This window comes from Danio rerio, chromosome 12, assembly GCF_052040795.2.
Source record: "Danio rerio strain M-AB ecotype USA chromosome 12, GRCz13ab, whole genome shotgun sequence".
Taxonomy (NCBI): Eukaryota; Metazoa; Chordata; class Actinopteri; order Cypriniformes; family Danionidae; genus Danio; species Danio rerio.
The window spans coordinates 49,172,767-49,198,917 of NC_141032.1; the positions used below are offsets into that span (position 1 = coordinate 49,172,767).

The 26,151-nt window shown below is 38.7% G+C and overlaps 1 protein-coding gene across 1 annotated transcript; it reads left to right on the forward strand.

The window, feature by feature from the left end:
- On the forward strand, nucleotides 1–26,151 carry plaub (plasminogen activator, urokinase b). Its single transcript, NM_001252350.1, is given in 14 exon segments — nucleotides 1–30; nucleotides 1,551–1,627; nucleotides 2,766–2,881; nucleotides 4,660–4,727; nucleotides 5,277–5,322; nucleotides 7,265–7,366; nucleotides 7,440–7,599; nucleotides 10,892–10,989; nucleotides 12,564–12,599; nucleotides 12,678–12,864; nucleotides 14,259–14,410; nucleotides 18,334–18,474; nucleotides 22,988–23,136; nucleotides 25,246–26,151. Coding segments are annotated over 11 exon segments (1,299 nt in total). The 5' UTR covers nucleotides 1–30; nucleotides 1,551–1,627; nucleotides 2,766–2,881; nucleotides 4,660–4,670; the 3' UTR covers nucleotides 25,417–26,151.

A 26,151-nucleotide genomic window follows, 5' to 3' on the forward strand; every position in this document is an offset into this window, starting at 1 on the left:
GTTGGTGCACAGCTGGAGGTTTCAGAATGTGTAAGTGTGAAACTGATTTGACTCTTTGCCCACTTGTTTTTCCAGTGTATGTGTGTGTGTCATTGTTTTGGAGGAAATGCCCTCTTACTGCCTGGAACCATGGATTATAATGACCTGCAGATGATCCAGACTCTGATCAACACTTCCCAAATTCTGGGGCTGAATTCACAAAACATTTTTAAGAAGAAAATGATGTCATTCTGTCGTCTTATTTTTACTTAAAGGGCACCTATTACGCCAAAATCATTTTTATAAGGGGTTTGAACGCAAGGAGTTGTGAATATAGCCAACTTCTAATAGTCAAATTGAATTAATTCTATTTGTTTATAATCATGCCGCAGTCAGAACAGTCTGCAGAAACACTTTGATTGACATTCTCCTTTTGTATGATGTCATTAGAGGGGGGAAAGCCCCTCCCACCAGTGACAGTCCCTCCCTCATAAGCATAAGACATTAGTCCTGTTTTTGAACCACTATGCTGACACACAGGCATGTGAAGCTCCGCCCTCTTTTGAAAAGAGCACAATTTCATTTGAGTTTAAAGCGACAGTATCCAAAACAACACAATTAGGATCAAAGCCTAAACGGGTCCATTTCAGAGAGTTGCAAAACATTATTTGTGGGGTATTTTGTGCTGAAACTTCACACACACACACACACACACACTTATTTTACATCTTGTGAAAATGGGCGTAACAGATCCCCTTTAAGCAGTTTAATGATAATTATAGACCAAGTCAGTGAAGTTACCAATCATATATTTACATATAACTCTTCAGCTGCTCCAGAACGCAGCAGCACGAGTGGTCTTTAATGAACCTAAAAGAGCACATGTCACTCCGCTGCTCATCCGTTTGCACTGGCTGCCAGTTGCTGCTCGCATCAAATTCAAAGCTCTGATGTTTGCTTACAAAGCGACTTCTGGCTTTGCTCCTTATCTGCTCTCACTTCTGCAGATGTATGTGCCCTCCAGAAACTTGCGTTCAGTGAACGAACGTCGCCTCGTGGTTCCATCCCAAAGAGGGAAGAAATCACTTTCCCGAACTCTCGCGTTCAATCTGCCCAGTTGGTGGAATGAACTCCCTAACTGCATCAGAACAGCAGAGTCACTCGCTGTCTTCAAGAAACCACTAAACACTCAACTATTTAGTCTCCACTACACTTCCTAATCTGCAATTGCCTCTCTGACTCCACCGCTAACTGTATTACCAAAAAAATAAATTACTAATGTTTTTCTTCTTAAACTTTACACACCTGAAACTCGCCTACAGCACTTATTCATTGTTGCTCCTATAGTTGTGTAAATTGCTTCCTTGTCCTCATTTGTAAGTCGCTTTGGATAAAAGCATCTGCTAAATGACTAAATGTAAATATATGTTTTTTGCCCAGTAAAGGGTTAACGTTTTGTGCTTTATTCACAGTATGGTGATGGTATTATTATTATGTTATATTTAATGCAGTATGAGTGTATGTGAATGTATTATTTCCTGACTGTGTGTGTGTGTGTGTGTGTGTCTCAGGGAAGGATGATGTGCTGGACATTGAGATCGACTACATCCACTGTAGCAGTGCGTTTGTGAAGCTGGCTCAGAGTGAGGTCAGAAAACATTACCATACATTAAGTATGTTCTTATCTTTTTCCTATGATTTTTTCTAAGACAAAACCCAAGAAGCTAGTGAAATATTTGACTTATTTAAACAACGACACTTGGCTTATCCGTATTCTTACGAACAAATCTGAGATCATCTTAATACGTTTTTTCAAAGAAATGCTCTTCTCTGAAATTTAGGACGTGTCTTGACATTTCTTGAGACGGCTTTTGTGAATCGGGTGCTTGATCACTGACAAACAAATGTCACAGTTAAAAAAAAGTGTGAGTTAATTTACTAGTTAAGTGTTAGCTATTAGCTTATGTGTGTTATTGGAACTTTATTCTAAAGTTGCAACTATTCCTCATTTACTAAGAGTTAATAAATAATGAATAGTTGCAACTTTAGAATAACGTCCCAATAACATATATAAACTATTTACTGATACTTAACAAGTCTTTAGTAAGTAATTTACCAACAGCTTGTTCATGATCTATCACTAATGTATTAGTTATACATATAAATAATTAAAATACAGTTAACAAGTCATTTATAACTTGTTAACTAACAGCTTGTAAGTTATCTATTGGCTATCTTTAAGGCACAGTTGTAAATAAGTAACAAACTATTAAGTTTTATTTAACAAGTCATTTGTAACTCATTAACTAACAGTTTATTAATGATCTATAAACTAGGTATAACAGATAGTTATTACAAAGTGTTACCGAATGTTCAATAATTAATCAGACTCCTTCAACCTTTGTTTCTTAGATTATCATTGTAGCAAAAAAAAAGATGTTTTGAAAAATGTTGCAAAAATCATTGACTTCCATAGTAGGAAAAACAAATACAGAAATCAATGATTACAGGTTTCCAACATTCTTCAAAATATCTTCATTTGTGATCGCCAGAGTAAAAGAACAACAGTATCAAACTGGTTTGGAACATGTTTATGGGAAGTTAATGATGACAGAGTTTGCATTTTGGGGTGAACTATACCTTTAAACAAGTGTATTTAGGTTAAGAATTATTTCAAATAGTGTTGGACAGAAGCAGAGTGTCAGGAGATTTCTAATATTATGGAGAATGCTGGGTCATTTGAGTCATTCTAGTGATTCACTGAAGTGGTTTCAGTTTGTTTGCAGACAAGCTCCTCCCCTCCCTGTGCCAGCAGCCAATCAGAAGAGAGCAGCCTCTATAAAGGAGTGTTTTCAAACCAGCAGCTAAAAACACACCACTGCTGATCTGATCTCACACACAGGTGAGTGGAGTTACTTTAATACTGACTCGACTGATAATATTACTGAGAGAGTTCATGGAGGCTGCATGGCATTCAAGAGTATCTGTGCTACAAACAATGTTAATGCATATGTTATATGATATGATATGATATGATAGGATAGTATAAGATAGGAAATGATATGATAGGATATGAGATGATACATGATGTGAAAAGATATGATATGATGATATTATGCATGATTTGATGATATGATCCATAGTAAATGATATAGGATCAATAATATGACAATATGATCATATATGATAGAATATGATGATATGTATGATTTGATGATATGATACATAATGTATGATATATTATATGATGATTTTAATTATATATGATATGATGGGATGTAATATTATGTATGATTTCATAAGATGATATGATCCATAATATATGATATGATCGAATATGATGATGTTATGTATGATTTGATTATATGATCCATTATATATGATATGATCATTGATATATGATATGATGATTTGGTGATGTATGATATGATAGCATATGATGATATTACGTATGATTTGATGATGAAAAGATGTGATTTATAATATATGATATGATAGGATATGATGATATTATGTATGATTTGATGATATGAACCATAATATATGAAATATTGATATGATCAGTTATATATGATATGAGGATTTCATAATATATGATATAATTTAGTGATATATGATGTATGATTTGATGATATGATCAATGACATGATATAATAATTTAGTGATATATGATAGGATAGAATATGATGATATTATGTATGAATTGATGATAAGATTCATAATATATCCTGATATATGATATGATCAACAATATAATATATGATATTATCCATGACATATGATATGATATGATAGGATATGATGATATTGTGTATGATTTGATGATAAGATTCATAATATATCCTGATATATGATATGACCAATGATATAATATATGAAATGATATTATCAATGATATGATGATATAATCAATGATATGATCAATGATAGGAAAGTTTCGATGATATGATTATATAATCAATGAAATATGTTATGAAATGATCAATGATCAATGACATGATCTATATGAGATTAGATGATATAGCAGATATATTAATATTTGTTATATGATATGATATGATATGATATGATATGATATGATATGATATGAGATCAAACTGTGACAGTGATGTCTGCACTGTGGCAGCATTCTTCACATAAAGCCCTTTTATAAATTATTATACATGCCACATTATTATACATTAATTAAAAAAATATGGAACATTTACTGAATCCCTCTGCAGGATTAATTTAATTGAATTCATTTGGTCACACTTTTATTTAAATGTTTAGTTCACGCTATTAATAAACCATTAACTAAGACTTTTAGCTAATTAAACTACTGATTAGCAGCTTATTAATCGTTAGTAAAGTAGTCGTTGGGTTTAGGTGTTGAGTAGAATTAGGCATGTAGAATAAGATCATTCTCACTCAAGTGCTAATAAACAGTTTATATCTTAATAATATGCAGGCAATAGTAATAGTGTGAATTGTTACTTAAACTAAATTACTACCATTTGTTTTATTAATGTTTGATAGTTCCAGATAACAATTCTGTAAAGAATTTACTCAATATAATTTTAATATAAATGACTGAATTTACATTGAGGTCATATTTAAAGTTGCTGTTCTGGACTTCAATCCAAATCCCAAAAAAAATCTTGCCCTTAGCCTGGTTTTAATCATCTGCTTGTATTTCAGGTAGAGGCGAGATGTCTGGAATTCTCGTGTGGAGTTTGATTCTGGCTTTAACAGCTCTCACGGTGTGTGTAAGTGTGCTATACGCACTTATTTACATTATTAAAGGAGATCTATTATGCTAAATCACTTTTATAAGGGGTTTAAGCACAGCTATTTGTCAGCAGTGTGTTAGTACACTCAGCTTCTAATGGTCAAAATGTATTAATTGTATTTGATAATAATCAGACTTGATTAAAACTGTCTGCAGAAACACTTTGATTAATGTGTCATCAGAGAGGGAAAGCCCCGCCCACTAGTGACCAGCTCTCCCTCATTAGCATATTACATTAGTCTTGTTTTTAAATCTGACACATAGGCGTTTGTAGCTCCGCCCTCTTTTAAAAAAGAGCTTAATCTCATTTGAATTTAAAGGGACAGTCACCAAAACAGCACAAGTAGGATCAAAGCCTGAAAGGGTCAATTTCAGAGAGTTACAAAACATTATTTGTGTGGTATTTTGAGCTGAAACTTCACTACACACTCTAGAGACTTTTTATACATCTTGTAAAAAGGGGCATAATAGGGTCCCTTTAAACTGAATTAACAGAATTACAGAATTAACTTGTTGTGATTTCCAGAAAGCTCAGCGCAGACCCTTTCCCAGTGAATCCCATGATAAACCAGGTACAGACACTGTTTCTTTCTACTATCTTTCATTTCTGTATTCCAGCATATGCTTTATACAGCTGCAACCCAGTACTGGGAAACACCAAAAAACTCTCACATTCATATACACTCATACACTACAACCAATTTAGTTCATCAATTATCCCATAAGGGCATGTGTTTTCTAGTGTGGGGGAAACCGGAGCACACAGTGGAAACCCACACCAACACGGGGAGAACATGCAAACTCCACACAGAAACGCCAACTGACCCAGCAGGGACTCGAACCAGTGATTATCCTGCTTCCTACAGTGCTTTCTAGATGTTACACTTCAAAAAGTTCATTTTGTTTATTTGAATCATTTTCAGTATATGTATTTGACCAGCTGCAAGTTTCGTACACCACGAGTTTATTATAAGTACACTGAAAATAAATATTGATGTAGAAACATTTTATAGTCAAAAAATGCAATTTTTTAAATACTAAAAGTACAGCCTGCCTATTTAGATTGTGCTATAATACCATTAAATGTTAAGCTTTTATAGGATTTTGTTTCTTTGTTTTTGGATGACAGATAAACAACAACACAAGATTGTGTTTATTTATTTATTTATTTATCAGGGGTTGCCACAGTGGAATGAACCAACAACTATTATACACATTTTTACTGTGGGCATATATTTATTTATCAGGGGTTGCCACAGTGGAATGAACCAACAACTATTATACACATTTCTACTGTGGGCATATATTTATTTATCAGGGGTTGCCACAGTGGAATGAACCAACAACTATTATACACATTTCTACTGTGGGCATATATTTATTTATCAGGGGTTGTCACAGTGGAATGAACCACCAACTATTTCGTCATACATTTTATGCAGCGGATGCCCTTCCAGCTGCAACCTAGTACTGGGAAACATCATATACACTCTCATTCACACACACACTCGTACACTACAGCCACTTTAGTTCATCAAGTCCCCTATAGCGTTTCCTGTGGGGGAAACCGGAGCACCCGGAAGAAACCCACGTCAACAAAGAGAGAACATGCAAACTCCACATAGAAATGCCAACACGCACAACCGGACTCCAAACCAGCGACCTTCTTGCTGTGAGGCCACAGTGCTACCCACTGAGCCACCGTGTCACCCATTGTTTGCATATATTATTGTATAAGTATTGAGCATCTCTCCCTCATTAGCAGAAACAGCAGCCCTGAGTGAGAAGTAGTCATCTGTCCATTAGCCATTAAAGTGTTTGAGCGGATAAAGCAACACAATCTCACGGCAATTCGTAACTTTTTAATTTAGTGGCTAATTCGTACGATCTAATTCATACATTTTAGCACGATTTGCTCATCCCCCACTGACGGTTGGGTTTCGGGGTGGGGTTAGGTGCCACGCCTCCTTTTTAAAATCGTACAATTTCGTACGACTGAACTCGTACGAATTAGCCACTAAACTGGCAAAATGTAAAATACTTACGTTTTCTCGTGAGATCAGGCTGGCTGAAGATAATGTCAGCATAGACTAAGAGGATTATAGATGTGGAGTTTCAGATGAAGCACTAATAAACAGCGACAGGAGTGACGTAGACTGACCGATGCATGAAGCACACACTCACACACACACACACACATTTACATTTTTTCACACAGATAACATCAGTCCTGTTTTGAATCTGCCACTAAGCTGACACATACGCATTTGTAGCTCCGCCCTCTTCTTCTCATTTGAATTTAAAGCGACAGTCACCAAAACGTGACAGTTTGGATCAAACTGGCACAATTTCAGAGAGTTAGAGAACAATTTCTGTGTACTATTTTAAGATGAAACTTCACACACACACACACACACTCTAGAGACATCAATGACTTATTTTACAAATTGTAAACAGTGGCATAATAGGTCCCCTTTAAAGCGCAGTGTTGATTGTGTTTTCTGGCTTGCGCAGGTGTCTTGTGTCTGAATGGAGGATCGTCTCTATCTTCTCTGTCTGGTCGGCATCTTCTCTGTCTCTGTGCTGAAGGCTTCAGTGGCTCCAGATGTGAAACAGGTGAATGTTTGTGTCTGTGTCATCATGTCTGCACACACTCATGTTGATTTCTGACGAGTGTGTTCTGTGTTAGACACATCGGTCTCCTGCTTCGATGGGATTGGTCAGCTCTACGTGGGACCCGTGTCTAAATCAGCCAGTGGGAGGGAATGTCTGGAATGGGATTCAGAGAAAGCGCTTGAAATCGGAGTTTATCTCAAGAGTCTGATCGTGGGTGGACACAAACACTGCAGGCAAGAGCTTTACAGGGAAAACATCCGTACACTAGCAGTTTCCTGTATTTTGTGATTCATGATTTAATTCTTCTCCATTTATTTCTGCTTTTGAGTTGCATCATGGGATCTTGATCTTTCTTCCAACCAGTGTTGGGAATGTTTCTTTAAAGGGCACATAGTTTACCCCTTTTTTATGATTTAATATTAATATTATGGTTCTTCAGAGCGTGGGAGCTCTTGGCTCCGCCCCCTTGTTATGTTGGGCGGAAAGCCGAAAATGTGAAGCAACACGCCCCTAAAACAGCAAACTGTGTACACGCCCCCAACATGACACTTTTTAACACATTGGGCCTTATCATACACCCGGCGCAATGTGGTGCAAGGCGCGGCGCAATACTCTTTTGCTACTTTTAGCTCGGCGCAAGGGTCATTTTGAGGTGTTGCGCCACGCTGTTTAAATAGCAAATGCATTTGCGCTCAAATGTGCGCCCATAGGCGTTCTGGTCTAAAAAAGCAGGCGTGTTTTGGCGCGTTGCTATTTTGAGAAACTGTAAATAGACTGATCTTTAGACCAGAACAAAGTCGGTCTATTGTCTGGCGCAAAGTGCGCCTGTCTTACACACTAGATTAGATTAGATTAGATTCAACTTTATTGTCATTACACATGTACAAGTACAATGCAACGAAATGCAGTTTAGGTCTAACCAGCAGTGCAAAAGCAGCAAGTGCAGGATACAGGAATAAGTTATAAAGTGCAGTTATAGAAAACTATGGTGATATTTACAGATGGATGTACTATCAACATTATATACAGGCTACAGATTTACAATATATGAATATATGTGCAGGTTGCTATTAATAATCAGTAGTGTGCAGATAGATAAACATGATTACAAGTGTATATGTTACAATATATGAATATATGTACAGGGATAGATAAACATGATTACAAGTGTATATGTTACAATATATGAATATATGTACAGGTTGCTATTAATAATCAGTAGTATGCAGATAAATAAGCATGATTACAAGTGTATATGTATAGTGGGTATGTACATAATTACAAATGTCCATATGCAGTGGGTATGTACAGTTCAATAAGTAAACAGTTCAATGTGGTGCAGTGAATATGTGCAAATTTTAAACGTGCAAATGTTAAACAGTGCAGTTATTGCGAGGAGTTTTAAGTTAGAGGAGAGTGGGGGGTGTATTGGGGGGGGTGCAGAGCAATACACAAATATCTTTACATATGAAAAATATATAATATCTTAATATTAGGATATATACAGGATATAAATATAAATGATTAAAATCTTACAAAACATATTAATTTCTAGCCTACATGAAGATTTAAAAACCACTGGCTTACTTTCTTCATCTCGGGAGGCTTTTTCAGTTCATTCAATTTGCTTTTGTAAAATGTTATTATAATTAGCAGTATTGTTTATTATATCCATAATTGTATTTGTTTTATTAAAAACAAGCTTAGATTTGCCCACCTGTCAGGTTTTAGACCATATGGGGCACAGCAGGTGTATTAGGGTATAACTCAGTATTTTGAGCACACTTTATTATTATTGTTCATTTATTCGTTTGCTGGTAATTAGAACTGAATTTAGAAATAGTTTTGAAACAAATCTTTGAGCTTAACAAACTAAATTAATTATTTATAGGCTAATTGATGTCTGTGCGTAAAGGTTTCCCTATCCACGAGAGCAAAAGCGAAAGTGAACTTACTTTACGTCAAAATGCGCTCTTGGCGCGACGCAGCTGGCTCTTAAAGGGAATGGGAGATGAGGCTCTAATTGGTTTATTCTCAAAACACACCTATAGCTCATTAAGAAAATAAACTCAACCCTTTGAGACCATGCGCCACGGCGCAAAGTGGATTTTCCCGTCTGTAAATTATCAAAAATGCGTTCTGACACGCCCTGAAAGCGTTTGCGCCCTGCGTTTTGCGCTCTGCGAATGGACCATCAAAATAGAGCCCATTATAATAAAAACATCTGAACTGTGAGTTGAACTTAACCTAAACTGGCACACCCAGAAGAACCATACACAATATAAAATATTAAATACAATATTAATATTAAATCATAAAAAAGGGGTAAACTATGTGCCCGTTAACTTATTTTGCTTATATCAGACTTTTATTTTGAAATGCGCGCACGACAACCCTACTGTTTGACATGTGAAATTTAATTTAATTATAGCAACAAATATGTCGAAGCACAAGAATATGTAAAGTACGTGTCATATGTAGTGAGGTGCTCTCACAAGAGCATGAAACCTTCGAAATTAAAATGACAAATAAAAACAAACATCCCAGATGCAAGGACAAACCTGTGGACTATTTTCAAAGACGACTCCGATAGCTGAGGGCATCACAAAAGTGTTGAACATGTTCATGTTCAAAACAAGTACAGGCACTCCGCGGATCTTACTGTGCTCACCGTGTGAGAGGGGTCTGGCTGCAGACTCGGTGCAGATGCAATCTGAGCTGCATCCAATGCTTTTTAATGCGCTCGCCTAACCCAACCCCTCACAGTGACGTCACAAGCTCCACTGAGTGCATTGTGTCTGACACTGCATCTCTGAGTGATGCAATCTCAGCTTGCATCATAAAGGCTGCATCCAGATACTATTGCACCGTGTAGCAATGGCCAAGACAGCCCACACAGTAGCAGAAGAGCAAATAACTGGTGATTATTATAAAAATGGTTATGATTATTTTAATAATTTTACTTTAATTTGCTGGTTTGTTCTGATCAACGGGATCAGTGTTAATGCTTTATTAACAGTTCAGTTTAGTTAATCTTAACTATAATTTAATGCATTTTGTTTAATGACAGCAATAAAACATTGTTTATTTGGAAGTCTTGGTGATTTTCTTATGATTTATCTGTCACTACTTGTGTATGTTAACAAATAAAAAGCGAATTATAATTCCTAAAATTATATTATAGTTCCTAAAAATTTGGGTCACGGCTTGATGACCATGTCAAAATGTGGGTTCCATGGCCAAACCAGTTGAGAACCACTGTAATAGATTAATATATGACACAAACACATACACCTTTTTATATGGAGTAGGTTTTTTATTCCCTCTTATTCTCAAGTGTAGACATGAAGATCTCCTGCAGAAATATTTTTCAGCACACCTCACTTACTTGCCCAAACCTGTGCAACAAATCTAAAACTGCTGCAGAACTCAATGCAACCTCAGCATATGGCATTTTGAACAAACACAACAGGAGTACTCATTTCAGTATTCATGCGTGTGTAAATATGTTTACTTCTCTTTCAGAAACCCAGACTTCAGCCGAAGACCGTGGTGTTTCGTAAAGACGCCATCCGGGATCATGAAAGAGGACTGTGATATTCCACGCTGCTCTAAAGATCACGGTTCTGATCCTCTATTCATCATCTTTTTTGGCATCGTTTAATATCAGTGCTGGACAAAGTACACAAATTAGGCACTTTAGTAAATGTACAGATACTCTAATAAACATGAATCCAGTAGAACAATATTATTTAATAATATTTGAGGCAAAGTTTTAAATTGACTTCAGTAAAAGTACTTCCTGATGAATGTTTATTTTGCAAGAAGATTGAATCGCCAAATCTTCACGTGAACACTGATAATTCATAATAATAATTCAAGGGAAAATGTGGGAAACCCCATTCAAACACTGAACACCATTCAGATCATTGTGTAAGATCAGTGAATCATTTACTAATCAAATACTAATTCTATTTTCAAATACCATTTGGGATGGATAGTATGTGAATTGGGAAGCAGCATCACTCTGAAGGATTTGTTTAAATCAGTGAATCTTTTACTGGAGACTCACTCTGAATGAGTCGCTTTAAGCAGTAAATCAGTTACAAAAAACTCACTCTGAACATATCCTTAGAATTCACTCTGAAGGGTTTGTTTAAATCAGTAAACCTTTAACTCTCTCTGAATGGATTATTTGAATCATTGAATCTTTTCCTGGAGACTCACTCTGATCGGATCATCTGAATCAGTAAATCATTTACTGGAGACTCACTCTGAAGGACTCATCTGAATCAGTGAATCTTTTACTGGAGACTCACTCTGAAGTACTCATCTGAATCAGTGAATCATTTACTGGAGACTCACTCTGAAGGACTCATCTGAATCAGTAAATCTTTTACTGGAGACTCACTCTGAAGGACTCATCTGATTCAGTTAATCTTTTACTGGAGACTCACTCTGAAGGACTCATCTGAATCAGTGAATCTTTTACTGGAGACTCACTCTGATCGGATCATCTGAATCAGTAAATCATTTACTGGAGGCTCACTCTGAAGCACTCATCTGAATCAGTGAATTTTTTACTGTAGACTCACTCTGAAGGACTCAATTGAATCAGTAAATCATTTACTGGAGACTCACTCTGAAGGACTCATCTGAATCAGTGAATCTTTTACTGGAGACTCACTCTGATCGGATCCTCTAAATCAGTGAATCTTTTACTGGAGACTCAGTCTAATGGGATCATCTGAATCAGTAAATCATTTACTGGAGACTCACTCTAAAGCACTCATCTGAATCAGTGAATCTTTTACTGGAGACTCACTCTGATCGGATCATCTGAATCAGTGATCATTTACTGGAGACTCACTCTGATCGGATCATCTGAATCAGTGAATCTTTTTCTGGAGACTCACTCTGAAGGACTCATCTGAATCAGTGAATCTTTTACTGGAGACTCACACTCATTCCTTCTCTTGAAATAATTTTTTTACTCAGCTTCATTCAGGAGATATAGTGGAGTAAAAAGTACAGTATTTAGTTTTGAATTGTAGTGAAATAAAAGTAAAAGCTATTAAAAGTAAGTGTACTCCAATGAAGCACAGGTATTACTGTCCACCACTGCTTAATATCAATGCATGTTGTTTTGCGCTCTATGAAACATGAAAAAAAATGTCGTCATTTTTCTATCTCTCAGGATCTGATCAGGACAGTCTGGCAGTTTCACAGTCAGGTGAGAGATTTAATTCTGTAACCAATTGTCTGTATTTACTGCTGTTTGACTGACAGTCTGATCTGTGTCGCATGTAAGGTTGGAGGTGTGGTCAGGCAGAGGGGCGGAGCATGAAGGTAGTGGGCGGTGCTTTGAGCATGTTGGAGAGACACCCGTGGATGGCGGCGATTTACAGCAGAAAATCTCGTGGGAGATTTTTCACCTGCGGCGGGAGTCTGATCTCACCCTGCTGGATACTGACAGCAGCTCACTGCTTCCCTGATGGGTGAGTGATATTACATACAGTGCTGTGCAGAAGTCTTAAGCCTCCAGTTACATTTGTAGTTTTAGTGAGGGTGTAATGACATTATATAATACTTCTCATTATCTTTATTTAAATACAACCAGTAAAGAGCAGGTTCTAGTTGGATATTTTGGGTCTAATTGTTTAAAACATGTGAAAAATAGATGAATGAATGAAAAATACTAAAGGTTCGATTTGGATTTCTGCCAGAGCTGTTGTTGATGTTGCCTGAATTGACGGGATTGTGAGTGCTAAAAAGTACCTCATTTGTAATAGTTTATTTTTCAGCAAAATAATGATCTCAAACACACTGCTAATGTAATGAAATCATATATGGCGAGCTGAAAAACAGTTGATAAAACAAAGACTGTCATGAAATGGACTGTGCAGAGTCCAGATGTGAATATTATAGATATTATAGATAGATAGATAGATAGATAGATAGATAGATAGATAGATAGATAGATAGATAGATAGATAGATAGATAGATAGATAGATAGATAGATAGATAGATAGATAGATAGATAGATAGATAGATAGATAGATAGTGGATGGATGGATAGACGGATAGACAGATGATAGATAGACAGATGATAGATAGATAGATAGATAGATAGATAGATAGATAGATAGATAGATAGATAGATAGATAGATAGATAGATAGATAGATAGATAGATAGATAGATAGATAGATAGATAGATAGATAGATAGATAGATAGTGGATGGATGGATAGACGGATAGACAGATGATAGATAGACAGATGATAGATAGATAGATAGATAGATAGATAGATAGATAGATAGATAGATAGATAGATAGATAGATAGATAGATAGATAGATAGATAGATAGATAGACAGATGATAGATAGATAGATAGATAGATAGATAGATAGATAGATAGATAGATAGATAGATAGATAGATAGATAGATAGATAGATAGATAGATAGATAGATAGGTGATGGATGGATAAACGAATAGACAGATAGACAGATAGATAGATAGATAGATAGATAGATAGATAGATAGATAGATAGATAGATAGATAGATGGATGGATGGATGGATGGATGGATGGATGGATGGATGGATGGATGGATGGATGGATGGATGGATGGATGGATGGATGGATGGATGGATAGATAGATAGATAGATAGATAGATAGATAGATAGATAGATAGATAGATAGATAGATAGATAGATAGATAGATAGAAGAAATAGTACAACTGTTAGATGGATGGACAGATGGATAGATGAATTGAACAGTACAACTGGTAGATACATTGAGGGATGGATGGATGGATGGGTGATGGAAGGAGGATAGACAGACAGACAGATCTTTTCAGTTTGCTCTCTCCTGTGTGTTTTCAGGGCTCAGACTCTTGTCCATAAACTCTCAGTGGTTCTGGGAAAGAAGGCCATAAACGAGACGGATGTTCAGAGCGAGCAGGAGTTCAGGGTCTCTGAGCTCTTCATCCATGAACACTTCGACAACACTGACGGAAACTTCAACAACGACATCGGTGACTCATCCGCTGATTTCCACAGATCTTTAACACATCATTGAGTCTATTTACTTATGTCAATATGTGTAAATATATACTTGTTTGGTTTCATTTTAAGTTCAGCAATATTGTTGTCTAATATGCAAATGTTTATATGATCTATTCACAATACAGTTCATAAAGTGGTTTTTTTTTGGTCATGTAGTAGAGATATTATTGTAATATGAGAGACTTGGTTTGTTTACCAAACACGTGGCTCTAATTGGATTTGCATTGTTAACTTTAAATACAAGTTAAAATGTTATTGTTTTTATTTCATGTGTTTAGTTTGTAGTTATTATACTACCAAAATCAAAAATCTGCAGATTTTTTTTTTATTCTCGGCAGAAATAGCTAAAATTGTCCACAGATTCTGTCTGGGCCTGCTGATCAGTAACTAAACCAGGGGTCACCAAACTTATTCCTGGAGGGCCGGTGTCCTGCATATTTTAGTCAAACCCTAATCAAACACACCTGAACATGCTAATCAAGGTCTTACTAGGTATACTTGAAACACCCTGACAGGTGTGTTGAGGCAAGTTGGAACTCTGCAGGGCACCAGACCTCCAGGAACGAGATTGGTGACCCCTGAACTAAACTAAAGAACTAACTCAACCTCAGATATGCCATAACCTATATAATTAACTTTCGGTAAAAGGTGAATTGCATAATCATTAAATATTTCTGAAAACTATACAAATTGGAGGTGACACGGTGGCTCAGGGCTTAGCACTGTGGCCTCACAGCAAGAAAATCGCTGGTTCGAGTACCTGCTGGGTCAGTTGTAGTGATGGGAAGTTCGAATCATATTACTGACTTGCACCTTTGAGTCTCGTTCATCGAGATGAACGAATCTTTTTTTGAGTTATTTCGTTCATTTGGTTCAATTTGCCAAAATATTATTAAAATGTTGCGAATCCAAACACATCTACAACTAGCCCAAAAGGTTGATCACATGACAAATAAGTCATTAATAGGATCCTATAAGAAGGAGAAAATAATAATTCAATGTTTACCTGCTCTTTTGTTTATGAAGGTTTTGTTGTCTCTTTGCTCAGCTCACCTCTTCATGTCTTCATATGACAGTGGTTCGTTCACGTTACACTGACAGTCACATATAATCTTAACCAATGTACACAGTCTGAGTCGATAGGAGTCATGATAATTAGTTTATCTTTCGAGTCTTCTGGTTCTTGAGTCGTTCGTTCATCACGTGACACAATGACTCAAACCCGATAGAGGACTCGAGAGATGAACGGATCAATTCTTTTTCCGGTTCTGAACGCAAATGATTGGCTTCTACCTTTCTCGATGAACGACTCAAAAGACTTGAAATGAACGATACCACCTGCACAAATGTGCGCACGCGCGGATGAACGAATCACTCCCTGAGAGGACTCGTAGTTCCCGAGTCATATTGAAGATTCGTTCAAAATGAACGAATCGTTCATGAACGACCCATCACTAGTCAGTTGGCGTTTCTGTGTGGAGTTTGCATGTTCTCATAAGTTGATGTAAGTTTCCTCCGGGTGTTCCGGTTTCCCCCACAGTCCAAACACATGTGCTGTAGGGGATTTAATTAACTAAACTGGCACTACTAAGCATCCGCTGTGTAAAACATATGCCTGAATAGCTAGCGGTTCATTGCGCTGTGGCGACCACTGATAAATAAATCACTAAGCCGAAGGAAAATTAATGAATGAATGATACATATTGGGTCAAATCATTGTGAGACTCGATCAGAAATGTTCAATCCTGATTTTGTACCAATTATACCACTATAGGTGTTTTTATAATAGTCTACCTCAGAGTGTCATATCCTTCATACAGTTCCCTGTTATTCCATTGTATTTCATTTCACTTTTTAACGTGTATGGGTGAATCTCAGGCTTTTCTGTAAATAGTTCTAAATCAAAAATGTTAATAATGTGAGTCAGGCGTGTCCAAACTCAGGCTGCGTCCGAAACCGCATACTTCCATACTATACAGTACGCTAAAATCAGTATGCGAGCCGAGTAGTGTGTCCGAATTCATAGAATTCGAAAATCAGTATGTGAGAAGTACCCGGATGACTTACTACTTCCGGCGAGATTCCGGAGTGCGCATCCCATGCATGCTGCTCTATCCCATGATGCCCCGCGAGCGAATTCATAAATGGAAGTAAAGCGACGCAACTGACACAGGTAGGTCACGTGACCATGACAAAATGGCGGATGTAGTACGTCCAAATTCCATTCATACTTTTCACATTCATACTGTATAGAACGTACTTTTCTAACGGACGAGTAGTACGTTTAAATTTAAATGCAGTACCTACTATGTAGTAGGCGGTTTCGGACGCAGCCTCAGTACCTGGAGGGCCGGTGTCCTGGAGAGTTTCGCTCCAACCCTTAATCAAACACACCTGAACCAGCTAATCAAGCTCTTAGTAGATATACTGGTAACACTTTATTTTGATGATCCATTTGATTACTAGTACACTGTCTGCTTAATATCTGCTGATACTGCTCCTTCAACAGACATTTAATTACCCCCATAGCAAAATTTCTCTGGCCCAGATCTGGCCCACATCATGAGCATTTGCTTGGGCCACATGCCGCAGTGAATTACGGCACATGACTGGACCAAGTCTGGCTTCCATACAAGAGGCAAACATGGAGCATATCTGGGCCAAGTCTCAGCCAAGTTGATAACCCATAACTGGGCCTGAACTGGGGCAGATATGTTGGTGTGTCATGACTGCAATGTTTTTATAAACCCTTGAAGCATTTCGCTTTATGGCTGTGCTTTTCCATGAAGCGACCTGATTAATAGAATTATTTCTGTACTCAAAAATAGTTTCAATGTATTTTAGAAGTGGGTCAGGACAGGCTTACGTGGCCCACATATACACTTTTAACATCTGGGCCGAATACAACATTTGATATCTGGCCCAAGTCTTGAGTGCCGCCTGTAAGACGGTGCCACCTCACCCAAACCTGGGCCAGGTTTGGTTCACATGCTGCATGCCAGTGCCGGATGAATGCCTGCTGTGCCAGCTTTATGCCAAATCTGGGCCAGAATTATTTGCTACCTGGGTGACTATAAGAAACTTTGCTAGTTCATGTCAACTTACACTACCCTCAACCCTTACCTAACAGTCTACTTATAATCTAATGAGAATAGTTGGCATGTAGATGCATTTATTCATTCATTCATTCATTCATTTTCTGCCGCTTTTTCGGGGGCCGGGTCTCGGGGGCAGCAGTCTTAGAAGAGAACCCCAGACTCCCCTCTCCCCAGACACTTCATCCAGCTCCTCCGGGGGGATACCGAGGCGTTCCCAGGCCATTCGAGAGACATAGTCCCTCCAGCGTGTCCTGGGTCTTCCCCGAGGCCTCCTCCCGGTGGGACATGCCTGGAACACCTCCCTAGGTAGGTGTCCAGGAGGCATCCGAAATAGATGCCCAAGCCACCTCAGCTGACTTCTCTCAATGTGAGCTCCTCTCGGGTGTCCGAGCTCCTCACCCTATTCATAAGAGTGCGCCCTGCCACCCTGAGAAGGAAACTCATTTAGGCTGCTTGTATTTGAGATCTTGTCCTTTCGGTCATGACCCAAAGCTCATGACCATAGGTGAGTGTAGGAATGTAGACTAAAATTTAAGTTAGATGCAATGTAACTTAAATTCAATAAACGAACTTAAATAAAGTGTGACCGATTTACTAGAAACCTCCTAGCAGGTGTGTTGAAGCAAGTTGGAGCTAAACTCAGCAGGACACCGGCACTCCAGGACTGAGTTTGGACACCCCTGATGTAAATTAAGCATAAAAATAAAAATTCTTCCATAAATCTTCTGCTGAGACCAGCTTAATTAATCATGATAGTCATCAGGATGTGTGTGAAGTCTCTGCTGTGTGTTCAGCTCTGTTGAAGATTCGTGGTTCTGATGGCCGCTGTGCTAAAGAGTCGAGTTCGGTGAAGACCGTCTGCATTCCTGGACCCAACGTGTCGCTCAGTGATGGGACGTCCTGTACGGTGACGGGATACGGCAGAGAACATGAAGGTACAACAGCGTTCTTTGAGTGTGAAATGAGTTTGCTTGGTGCATTGACTGAATGTTTAGTGTGCATTGAGTTTGACATTGCTTTTTGACTGTGCATTGAGTTTGCTTTGTGTTGAGTGTGTGTCGAGTGTGCATTGAGTTTGCTTTGTGTGTTGAGTGTGTGTCGAGTGTGCATTGAGTTTGCTTTGTGTGTTGAGTGTGTGTCGAGTGTGCATTGAGTTTGCTTTGTGTGTTGAGTGTGTGTCGAGTGTGCATTGAGTTTGCTTTGTGTGTTGAGTTTGTGTCGAGTGTGCATTGAGTTTGCTTTGTGTTGAGTGTGTGTCGAGTGTGCATTGAGTTTGCTTTGTGTGTTGTGTGTGTGTCGAGTGTGCATTGAGTTTGCTTTGTGTTGAGTGTGTGTCGAGTGTGCATTGAGTTTGCTTTGTGTGTTGAGTGTGTGTCGAGTGTGCATTGAGTTTCCTTTGTGTGTTGAGTGTGTGTCGAGTGTGCATTGAGTTTGCTTTGTGTGTTGAGTGTGTGTCGAGTGTGCATTGAGTTCATATTGAGTTTGTGTGTTGTGTGTGTGTTGAGTGTGCATTGAGTTCATATTGAGTTTGCTTTGTGTGTTGTGTGTGTGTCGAGTGTGCATTGAGTTTCCTTTGTGTGTTGAGTGTGTGTCGAGTGTGCATTGAGTTTGCTTTGTGTGTTGAGTGTGTGTCAAGTGTGCATTGAGTTTGCTTTGTGTGTTGAGTGTGTGTCGAGTGTGCATTGAGTTCATATTGAGTTTGCTTTGTGTGTTGAGTGTGTGTCGAGTGTGCATTGAGTTCATATTGAGTTTGTGTGTTGAGTGTGTGTCGAGTGTGCATTGAGTTCATATTGAGTTTGCTTTGTGTGTTGTGTGTGTGTTGAGTGTGCATTGAGTTCATATTGAGTTTCCTTTGTGTGTTGAGTGTGTGTCGAGTGTGCATTGAGTTTGCTTTGTGTGTTGTGTGTGTGTCGAGTGTGCATTGAGTTCATATCGAGTTTGCTTTGTGTGTGTGTCGAGTGTGCATTGAGTTCATATCGAGTTTGCTTTGTGTGTTGAGTGTGTGTTGAGTGTGCATTGAGTTCATATTGAGTTTGCTTTGTGTGTTGAGTGTGTGTTGAGTGTGCATTGAGTTCATATCGAGTTTGCTTTGTGTGTTGAGTGTGTGTCGAGTGTGCATTGAGTTCATATCGAGTTTGCTTTGTGTGTTGTGTGTGTGTTGAGTGTGCATTGAGTTCATATCGAGTTTGCTTTGTGTGTTGAGTGTGTGTTGAGTGTGCATTGAGTTCATATCGAGTTTGCTTTGTGTGTTGAGTGTGTGTTGAGTGTGCATTGAGTTCATATTGAGTTTGCTTTGTGTGTTGAGTGTGTGTTGAGTGTGCATTGAGTTCATATCGAGTTTGCTTTGTGTGTTGAGTGTGTGTTGAGTGTGCATTGAGTTCATATTGAGTTTGCTTTGTGTGTGTGTCGAGTGTGCATTGAGTTTCCTTTGTGTGTTGAGTGTGTGTCGAGTGTGCATTGAGTTTGCTTTGTGTGTTGTGTGTGTGAGTCGAGTGTGCATTGAGTTCATATCGAGTTTGCTTTGTGTGTTGAGTGTGTGTCGAGTGTGCATTGAGTTCATATTGAGTTTGCTTTGTGTGTTGAGTGTGTGTCGAGTGTGCATTGAGTTCATATTGAGTTTGCTTTGTGTGTTGAGTGTGTGTCGAGTGTGCATTGAGTTCATATTGAGTTTGCTTTGTGTGTTGAGTGTGTGTCGAGTGTGCATTGAGTTCATATTGAGTTTGCTTTGTGTGTGTGTCGAGTGTGCATTGAGTTTCCTTTGTGTGTTGAGTGTGTGTCGAGTGTGCATTGAGTTTGCTTTGTGTGTTGTGTGTGTGTCAAGTGTGCATTGAGTTTGCTGTGTGTGTTGAGTGTGTGTCGAGTGTGCATTGAGTTTGCTTTGTGTGTTGTGTGTGTGTCAAGTGTGCATTGAGTTTGCTGTGTGTGTTGAGTGTGTGTCGAGTGTGCATTGAGTTTGCTGTGTGTGTTGAGTGTGTGTCAAGTGTGCATTGAGTTTGCTGTGTGTGTTGAGTGTGTGTCGAGTGTGCATTGAGTTTGCTGTGTGTGTTGAGTGTGTGTCGAGTGTGCATTGAGTTCATATTGAGTTGCTTTGTGTGTTGAGTGTGTGTCGAGTGTGCATTGAGTTTGCTTTGTGTGTTGAGTGTGTGTGTGTCGAGTGTGCATTGAGTTCATATCGAGTTTGCTTTGTGTGTTGAGTGTGTGTCGAGTGTGCATTAAGTTTGCTTTGTATGTTGTGTGTGTTTCGAGTGTGCATTAAGTTTGCTTTGTATGTTGTGTGTGTGTTGAGTTTGCATTGAGTTTGCTTTGTGTGTTGAGTGTGTGTTGAGTGTGCATTGAGTTCATATTGAGTTTGCTTTGTGTGTTGAGTGTGTGTCGAGTGTGCATTGAGTTTGCTTTGTGTGTTGAGTGTGTGTCGAGTGTGCATTGAGTTTGCTTTGTGTGTTGTGTGTGTGTCAAGTGTGCATTGAGTTTGCTTTGTGTGTTGAGTGTGTGTCGAGTGTGCATTGAGTTCATATTGAGTTTGTGTGTTGTGTGTGTGTTGAGTGTGCATTGAGTTCATATTGAGTTTGCTTTGTGTGTGTGTCGAGTGTGCATTGAGTTTCCTTTGTATGTTGAGTGTGTGTCGAGTGTGCATTAAGTTTGCTTTGTGTGTTGTGTGTGTGTCAAGTGTGCATTGAGTTTGCTTTGTGTGTTGAGTGTGTGTCGAGTGTGCATTGAGTTCATATCGAGTTTGCTTTGTGTGTTGAGTGTGTGTTGAGTGTGCATTGAGTTCATATTGAGTTGCTTTGTGTGTTGAGTGTGTGTCGAGTGTGCATTGAGTTTGCTTTGTGTGTTGTGTGTGTTTCGAGTGTGCATTAAGTTTGCTTTGTATGTTGTGTGTGTGTCAAGTGTGCATTGAGTTTGCTTTGTATGTTGTGTGTGTGTCAAGTGTGCATTGAGTTTGCTTTGTGTGTTGAGTGTGTGTCGAGTGTGCATTGAGTTTGCTTTGTGTGTTGAGTGTGTGTCGAGTGTGCATTGAGTTTGCTTTGTGTGTTGAGTGTGTGTCGAGTGTGCATTGAGTTTGCTTTGTGTGTTGAGTGTGTGTCGAGTGTGCATTGAGTTTGCTTTGTGTGTTGAGTGTGTGTCGAGTGTGCATTGAGTTTGCTTTGTGTGTTGAGTGTGTGTCGAGTGTGCATTGAGTTTATATTGAGTTTGATTTGTGTGTTGAGTGTGTGTTGAGTGTGCATTGAGTTTATATTGAGTTTGATTTGTGTGTTGAGTGTGTGTTGAGTGTGCATTGAGTTCATATTGAGTTTGCTTTGTGTGTTGAGTGTGTGTCGAGTGTGCATTGAGTTCATATCGAGTTTGCTTTGTGTGTTGAGTGTGTGTTGAGTGTGCATTGAGTTCATATCGAGTTGCTTTTTGAGTTGAGTGTGTGTGTCTCGAGTGTGCATTGAGTTTATATTGAGTTTGCTGTGTGTGTTGACTTTATGTTAAGTGTGCATTGAGTTTACAGTGAGTTTTCTTTGTATTTTGAGTGTGCATTGAGTTTGCTTTATTTGCTGATTGTCTTTGGACTGTGCATTTAAGCTGGTTTCAGCTCTTTCATTTTCTTTTTATTTAACTCGTCTGTTAATTAAATCTAGTTTTGTTATTCATTCATTCATTTATTCATTTTTTTTCGGCTTAGTCCCTTTATTAATCCAGGGTCACCACAGCGGAATGATCCGCCAACTTATCCAGCACGTTTTTACGCAGCAGATGCCCTTCCAGCCGCTGTCAAATTATTTGTAGTTCTTCTAATATTAATGATGATTAAAAATAAAAATACTCTTTATTTTATTCAATAATATAATTAGAACATGTAATAGGTACATTAATGCGAAACAAGGTAAATATCGTCTTTAAAATCATCATAAGTCTCAGCTCTTGGCGATATCTTTTCTTATTGTCGATACACGATACTATCATCTATCAATCCTAGTGTTGACTGTGCATTGAGCTTATGTTGACTTTGCTTTGACTCTGCATTGAGTTTGCTGTGTGTGTTGAGTGTGTGTCGAGTGTGCATTAAGTTCATATTGAGTTTGCTTTGTGTGTTGAGTGTGTGTCGAGTGTGCATTGAGTTCATATCGAGTTGCTTTGTGTGTTGAGTGTGCATTGAGTTTACGTTGAGTTTGTTTTGACTGTGCATTGAGTTTGATTTGTGTGTTGACTGTGATGACTTTGCATTGACTTTGCTTTGTGCAAGGCCTGTGTGTTGACTGTGCATTGAGTTCAAATTGAGTTTGCTTTGCATGTTGAGTGTCCATTGAGTTTATGTTGAGTTTGCTTTGACCGTGCATGTGTTGGGTGTCTATTTAGTTTATGACTATGTTGAGTGTGCATTGGATTTGTTTGTTTTTTTTGCATTGAGTGTTACGTTGGCTGCATTGAGTACAGGTTAAGTTTATGTGTTTTTTCATGTAGGGTCGTGGTTTTACTCTCAGTATCTCAAAGAAGCACAGGTCAAGATTTTGTCTCAGGATTTGTGTTCGAGTAAAGAGTATTATGGCAACATGATCACCGAGAACATGCTGTGTGCCGGCAGCCCAGACTGGAGCTCAGACGCCTGTAAGGTGAGGATGACCACCAAACAAATGAACAACTGACCATCGTTTACTCACACTCAAGACTTTTTCTGCTGAACACAAGCAAAGATAGTTTGATGAAGGATGAACACCAATAATCAATAGCCCCTTTCACATAGTAAAATTTCTAGATATAGTAAATTAACACACACTGGCAAGGACATTACGTTCTTTCTCCTAAAAAGCACCATTCACACTCCCATTCCAAAATACCAATAAATTCTGCCATCATTAAGTCGAAGTGAGCTGTAAGCAGCATATTTGTAAACGTGAAGGCGGTCAGTCTTTTTATTGATGGTTTCACTTTTACTTAAAGTCACCATGAAACAGAAGATAAGATTTTATTTTTTGCCCATCATGATGTACAGCCACTTGATCCACAAAACAATGTAGGCGGTGCATGAATTCGTTCTTTGAGAACCAAATGGATTGTTGAAAGATGGGTGATGCTAACAAAATAAGGAAAGGTTGATGAATGGACAAGTTCAGAACAGAAATTAGACACTCACTGATGGGACTGATAGTTCCGCCCTAAAGGACTGATAGTTCCGCCCTAAATAAATGCCAGCTCCGCCCCTAAAGTACGGAAAGCCCCACCCTAAAGGAATGACTGCTCCGCCCTAAAGGACTGATCACTCCACCGTAAAGGACTGATAGTCCTGTCCTAAAGGACTGATAGCCCCGCCCTAAAGGACTGATAGCTCCGCCCTAAATGATTGATAGCCCTGCTCTAAATGACTGATAACCCCATCCTATTTGACCGATAGCCCCTCCCTAAAGGACTGATAGCCCTGCCCCCTAAAAGACTGATTTCTCCGCCCTAAATGACTGTTAGCTCCTACATAAAGGACTGATAGCTTCTCCCTAAAGGACTGATAGACCTGCCCTAAAAGACTAATAGCCCCACCCAAAATGACAGATAGCTCCGCCCTAAAGGACTGATAACTCCGCCCTAGGGGACTGATACCTCTACCCAAAAAGGCTGATATCCCCGCCCTAAAGGACTAATAGCCCTGCCCCCTAAAAGACTGATAACTCCGCCTTAAATGACTGATAGCTCCTCCCTAAAGGACTGATAGCCCTGCCCTAAAGGACTGATAGCTCCGCCATAAAGGACTGATAACTCCGCCCTAGAGGACTGATAGGTCTGCCCTAAAAGACTGATATCCCCGCATTAAATGACTGATAGCCTTGCCCTAAAAGACTGATAGCTCCGCCCTGAACGACTAATAGACCCGCCCTAAAGGACTGATTGCTCCGCTCTAAAAGACTGATAGCCCCGCCCTAAAGGACTAATTGCCCTGCCCCCTAAAAGACTGATAACTCCGCCCTAAATGACTGATAGCTCCTCCCTAAAGAACTGATAGCCCTGCCCTAAAGGACTTAAAGCCCCACCCGAAATGACTGATAGCTCCGCCCTAAAGGACTGATAACTCCGCCCTAGAGGACTGATAGCTCTACCCAAAAAGACTGACATCCCCGCATTAAATGACTGATAGACTTGCCCTAAAAGACTGATAGCTCCACCCTAAATGACTGATAGACCCGCCCTAAAGGACTGATTGCTCTGCTCTAAAAGACTAATAGCCCCGCCCTAAAGGACTAATTGCCCTGCCCCCTAAAAGACTGATAACTCCGCCCTAAATGACTTATAGCTCCTCCCTAAAGAACTGATAGCCCTGCCCTAAAGGACTGAAAGCCCCACCCAAAATGACTGATAGCTCCGCCCTAAAGGACTGATAACTCCGCCCTAGAAAACTGATAGCTCCACCCAAAAAGACTGACATCCCCGCATTAAAATACTGATAGCCTTGCCCTAAAAGACTGATAGCTCCACCCTAAAGGACTGATAACCCCGCCCTAAAGGACTGATAACTGAAAATGTATTTTTAATAAATAATGAAGTGTGCAGATACATCGTTTATAACAAGCACTACTGTATACACATACAAATAAGAAGACTAAATTTAGATTTCAATGGTGACTTTAAAACTTTAACTGGAAAATTACTGAAAAGTATGTGTGGAAAAATAATGCTGAGGAAGTTGTGGTAAATGTGGAGTAAATGTGAAAGTCTGTGTGTTGTGTTGTGTTCAGGGTGACTCTGGCGGGCCGCTGGTCTGTCGTGCCCAGGACCGAGTGTTTCTCTTCGGTGTGGTCAGCTGGGGTGAAGGATGCTCCAGAGCGTTTCGGCCTGGTGTTTATGCCAAAGTCAGCAACTACTACCACTGGATCCTGGAGAAGAGCGGCCTGACCTCACTCTCATGATCACACCCACACACACAGTTAACGTCTGAATTATTAGCCCCTCTGTATGTTTTTACCCAATTTCTGTTTAACAGAGAGAAGGTTTTTTCAACACTTTACCATGATGACAGCACATAATATTAGACTAGATATTCTTAAAAGTACTAGTATTCAGCTGAAAGTGACATTTAAAGGCTTCACTAGGTTAATTAGGGTAAAGTTAGGGTAATTAGGCAAGTCATTGTATAGCAGTGTTTTTTTCTGGAGACAATCCAAAACTAATATTGCTTAAGGGGCGAATAATATTGACCTTAAAATGGCTTTAAGAGAATTAAAACTGCTTTTATTCTAGCCGAAATAAAACAAATAAGACTCTCTGAAGAAGAAAAAATATTATAGGAAATACTGTGAAAAATTTCTGAATCTGTTCAACATCATTTGAGAAATAATAGAAAAAAGGAGGGGCATAATTCTGACTTTAGCTGTATATGCTCTGCCATCTCATTGTAGTTCATTTACTGTAGATCAGTTACCTATAATCTGCTAGTCAGTACTGTATTGCATGTGTTGAAAGCAGCAATAAGTTTTAGTAAGTATTATTTAGAAAGTGTTAGTTTCCATTGTTTTTAAACTGTACAGCGTAACTTTGTAGACGTTTCTCTTTTGTCTATTTTAATTTTCTTTTGTTGTGTAACTACATACAATGACACTGGCCAAGTCAGAAACAGGCCAATAAACATTTTTAAATACCTTTTC